General features: G+C 41.6%; 1 protein-coding gene across 1 annotated transcript in view; it reads right to left on the bottom strand.

Moving 5' to 3' along the window:
• BAG4 (BCL2-associated athanogene 4) overlaps positions 1-4,737 on the bottom strand; it is a 40,686-nt gene that overhangs the window by 15,075 nt on the left and 20,874 nt on the right. The window contains exon 2 of the mRNA XM_011993560.1: positions 1,741-1,848. Coding sequence (XP_011848950.1) covers positions 1,741-1,848 — 108 coding nt within the window. The remainder of the gene's footprint in view (positions 1-1,740; positions 1,849-4,737) is intronic.

Genomic DNA, 4,737 nt, shown 5'->3' with positions numbered 1-4,737 from the left:
GTAGCTGGGACTACAGGCGCCCGCCACCTCGCCTGGCTAGTTTTTTGTATTTTTTAGTAGAGACGGGGTTTCACCGTATTAGCCAGGATGATCTCGATCTCCTGACCTCGTGATTCGCCCGTCTCGGCCTCCCAAAGTGCTGGGATTACAGGCTTGAGCCACCGCGCCCGGCCTTATCTCATATTTATATAACAGAAAGATGAAAACCAACGATGAGCAAAAGAAGCAAGCTGCAGCAGAGTGTTTGTTAGTATGAAATCACACATATCAAGTTTAAAAACATGTAAAATAAAAGTATATAAAGTTTATGGATACGTAGGCAAGTGGTAAAGGCATAAAAACACAAATGGAATAATAAATACAACTTCAGGCCGAGCATGATAGCTCATGCTTGTAAACCCAGCACTTTGGGAGGCCAAGGTGGGTGGATCACTTGAGGTCAGGAGTTCGAGACCAGCCTGGCCAACATGGTGAAACCCTATCTCTACTAAAAATCCAAAAACTGGCTGGGCGCAGTGGCTCACGCCTATGATCCCAGCACTTTGAAAGGCCGAGGCAGGCAGATCACAAGGTCAAGAGATCAAGACCATACTGACCAACATGGTGAAACCCCATCTCTACTAAAAATACAAAAATTAGCTGGGCGTAGTGGTATGTGCCTGTAGTCCCAGCTGCTCGGGAGGCTGAGGCAGGAGAATCACTTGAACCCAGGAGGCGGAGGTTGCAGTGAGCCAAGATCATGCCACTGCACTCCAGCCTGGCGACAGAGCAAGACTCCATCTCAAAAAAGAAATCAAAAAATTAGCTGGGTATGGTGGTGCGTGCCTGTAGTCCCAGCTACTCAGGAGGCTGAGGCAGGAGAATCGCTTGAACCTGTGAGGAGGAGGGTGCAGTGAGCTGAGATCACACCACTGCACTCCAGCCTGGGCGACAGAAAATGACCCTGTTTCAAATAAATAAAAAAATAAAATTTCAGTAAATGAAAATAAGTGTCATTGGGTTTCAATTAGTATTTGGTTTACTTCTTTCTTAAAAATCTGAAACAAATGTGGCGAACAGAAACTGACAAATTAGAATGCTAGATTTTTGGGTTTTTTTGTGTTTGTTTTTTGCTTTGAGACGGAGTCTTACTCTGTCGCCCAGGCTGGAGTGTAATGGTGTGATCTCAGCTCACTGCAACCTCTGCCTCCTGGGTTCAGGCGATTCTCCTGCCTCAGCCTCCCAAGTAGCTGGGAGTACAGGCGCCCACCACCACACCCAGCTAATTTTTGTATTTTTAATAGAGACGGAATTTTACCATGTTGGCTAGGCTGGTCTTGAACTACTGACCTCAGGTGATCTGCCCGCCTCGGTCTCCCAAAGTGCTGGGATTACAGCTGTGAGCCACTGCACCCGACCCTGCATGCTAGATTTAAAATGTACATATTTTCTGTACTTTTTGTAAGCTTAAAATATTTTAAATTAAATGTCTGTACTAAGTCAAATTTTCAAAAATAAGTACATTTTATGTTTGCTGATTCTGGGTCCTGAAAAATAATTTATTATGCCTCAAGCTATAGGTATATTTGCCTAGATATATCCTTATCTCTGAGCTAAAAACATTAAAATGAGATTGATGGAGCCCATTAAAGCAAAGAAAAAAAACAAACACTCATCACTGCTCTGAAATCTGCACAGGTTTTGAAAATAAATCTATTCATTAAGAAAAAGTTCAGAAAGTCTCTGTTTTTAAAACCATACCTGGCCTTGCAATTCTGGTCTTACAGGATATGTACTTGGGTAAGGAGCCCTAGATCTTGCAGAAGAATTCCAATAGTTAGAATTGTAGCTAGGATATGGTGGCTGCTCCTAAGAAAAAAAGAAAAATAAATTCACTCTTAATAACATTCATACATCATTTTAAGATAGATTGATAGAGGCAGGTTATAAGGATTAAAAAAAAAAAGCAACAGACAAAAAAAAGCAATAAGCTGGGCACAGTGGCACACGCTTCTTGTCCTGCTACTGTGGAGGCTGAGGTGGGTGGATCACTTGGCCTCAGGTGATTGAGTCTAGTCTGGTCAACAGAGACCCCGTCTCTTAAAAAATAAAAGAAAAAAGGCAATAGGACCCCACTATAAAACTACTCATTATTCAGTACATGGTAAATCAAATGCTCTGGGACAAAACAATTATTAGTAAAAAGCTGTTCTTATCTGTTTCGCTAATGACACCACACCAAATGCTATATAAAGGAATTCTACTACATCAAGATGATTAGCAAAATCAGAGACATTAGATCACCTCTATCCTTCTCCAATAACTAACCCTCATGACTACTAATTTAATTAGTGCAACAAAATGGTTCTTTGCTGTTGTTACATTTACCAATAACTTTGGAACACAAAGACATTACTACTAGAGTTTAGCTCAAGCACATACATCTTCAATCTCCAACTTCTTTGCCTTGACACACCCTAGTTTTTTCATATTCTACTCTCTGCTATGGCTAAGCTTTCTGCTGGCAACCTCAGTGTCAGGTTTTGATGCAGAACATTTACCAATCCAGAGAGAAAATCTAGGTATAACAATAATTTCATCAGCCTTTCTCTCCAACTCAGAAAGTTAATGCAATGATTTGCAAAAAGTCAATAAACTTTGATAAAAGACTAAACAGACTCAAAACTTCTCAGAGCACTTATTATCTGATTTATTACATACATTATCCTATGAGTTATTTTGCTTTCAACTGTATAGATTTAGGTTTTGTTTATTTTTTAAATTTTTTTTTTTATTTTTGGAGACAGAGTTTCATTCTTGTTGCCCAGGCTGGAGTGCAATGACACGATCTCGGCTCACTGCAACCTCCGCCTCCCAGGTAGGTTCAAGCAATTCTCCTGCCTCAGCCTCCCGAGTAGCTGGGATTTCAGGTGCCTGCCACCAAGCCCAGATAATTTTTTGTACTTTTAGTAGAGACGGGGTTTCACTATGTTGGCCAGGCTGGTCTTGAACTCCTGACCTCAGAAGATCCACCCACCTAGGCCTCCCAAAGTGTTGGAATTACAGGCGTGAGCCACTGTGCCCGGCCCAAGTATCATTTTAAGCTTGAACAGGACCTTCGACATTTTATCTAAAACTTTGAATATGATTTCACAAAGAAATTCATTGGCAGCTGAAATAACTGAGAGATTATCACTATTAGCTTAACTGCACTACTTATCAGTTTCATAATACTTTGTTTTCAGTAATACTTTGATTTTTTTTCAGTAATCATAATTATCAACACTGTTGGTACTGTTATCTTGGTACTGTTATGCAGGTATTATAGTTGCAAATGAATACTTATATTGGTATTACTGGGAATCAGTATTTTCATAATGGGACACAGGAGACATAGATGTAAGAATAATGAAACTTAAAACCTTATAATCCTTAATTTGAATTGTAAATATCAGTATGAATTCAAACTGTATTTTATCTTCTTAAAAAACCACCAACTTGGCCAGGCGCAGTGGCTCACGCCTGTAATCCCACCACTTTGGGAGGCCTGATGCGGGTGGATCACCAGAGGTCAGGAGTTTGAGACCAGCCTGGCCAACATGGTCAAACCCCATCTCTACTAAAAATATAAAAATTAGCTGGATGTGGTGGCAGGTGTCTATAATCTCAGCTACTCAGGAGGCTGAGGCATGAGAATCACTTGAACCCAGGAGGCAGAAGTTACAGTGAGCCAAGATCACACCACTGCACTCCAGCCTGGGCCACAGAGTGGAGACTCCGTCTCAAAAAAAAAAAAACTCACCAACTCAGGCTGCGCGCAGTGGCTCAATCTGTAATCCCAGCACTTTAGGTAGCTGAGGCAAGAGGACTGCTTGAGGCCAGAGACCAGGAGTTCAAGACCAGACTGGAAAATAATGAGACTCAGTCTCTACTCAAAAAAATAAATAAATAAATAAATAAATAAATGTCAGGTGGGCATGATGATGGGTGCCTATAGTGCCAGCCACTCAGGAAGCTGAGAGGTGAAAGGCAGAGGCAAAGTCCAGGAATTCAAGGTTATGGTGAGCTATGATCTATGACTGTGCTATTACACTCCAGCCTGGGCAACAGAGTAAGACCCCATCTTTAAAAACAAAAAACCAACCAACTTGACAACCACACACAGAATATAATTCAAATAATTCTTGAACAGTTTTCTGAACGGACATCCTTAGTGGTACATATTCTAAAGGCAAAAGAAATTTAAAAATATCTTAAACTCTTCAAATAATGTTACTAGTAGTGATATTACTATCTAAATTTTTAAACTTTCTTGTGTGTATTGTAGAACAGAATAAATACATACAGTAGTGTTATTGGGAACTGATACTGTCACAAGGACAAGGAAAGATAAAATATGGAATGGGGCAAGATGAGGAAAAACTGGGGGATAGTGAATGTGGTTGTGTCAATACAAACTCACATAAGAAAAAAACATAATTTGGCTGGGCGCGGCGGCTCACGCTTGTAATCCCAGCACTTTGGGAGGCCAAGGCAGGCGGATCACGAGGTCAGGAGATCGAGACCATCCTGGATAACACGGTGAAACCCCGTCTCTACTAAAAATACAAAAAGTTAGCCGGGCGTGGTGGCGGGCACCTGTAGTCCCAGCTACTCAGGAGGCTCAGGCAGGAGAATGGCGCGAACCTGGGAGGTGGAGCTTGCAGTGAGCCTAGATCGCACCACTGCACTCCAGCCTGGGCAACAGAGGCAGACTCC

The sequence above is a fragment of the Mandrillus leucophaeus genome, unplaced genomic scaffold, assembly GCF_000951045.1.
Source record: "Mandrillus leucophaeus isolate KB7577 unplaced genomic scaffold, Mleu.le_1.0 Scaffold111, whole genome shotgun sequence".
Taxonomy (NCBI): Eukaryota; Metazoa; Chordata; class Mammalia; order Primates; family Cercopithecidae; genus Mandrillus; species Mandrillus leucophaeus.
The sequence above is the reverse complement of the archived record's forward strand: the minus strand, read 5'-3'. Positions and strand labels throughout refer to the sequence as shown.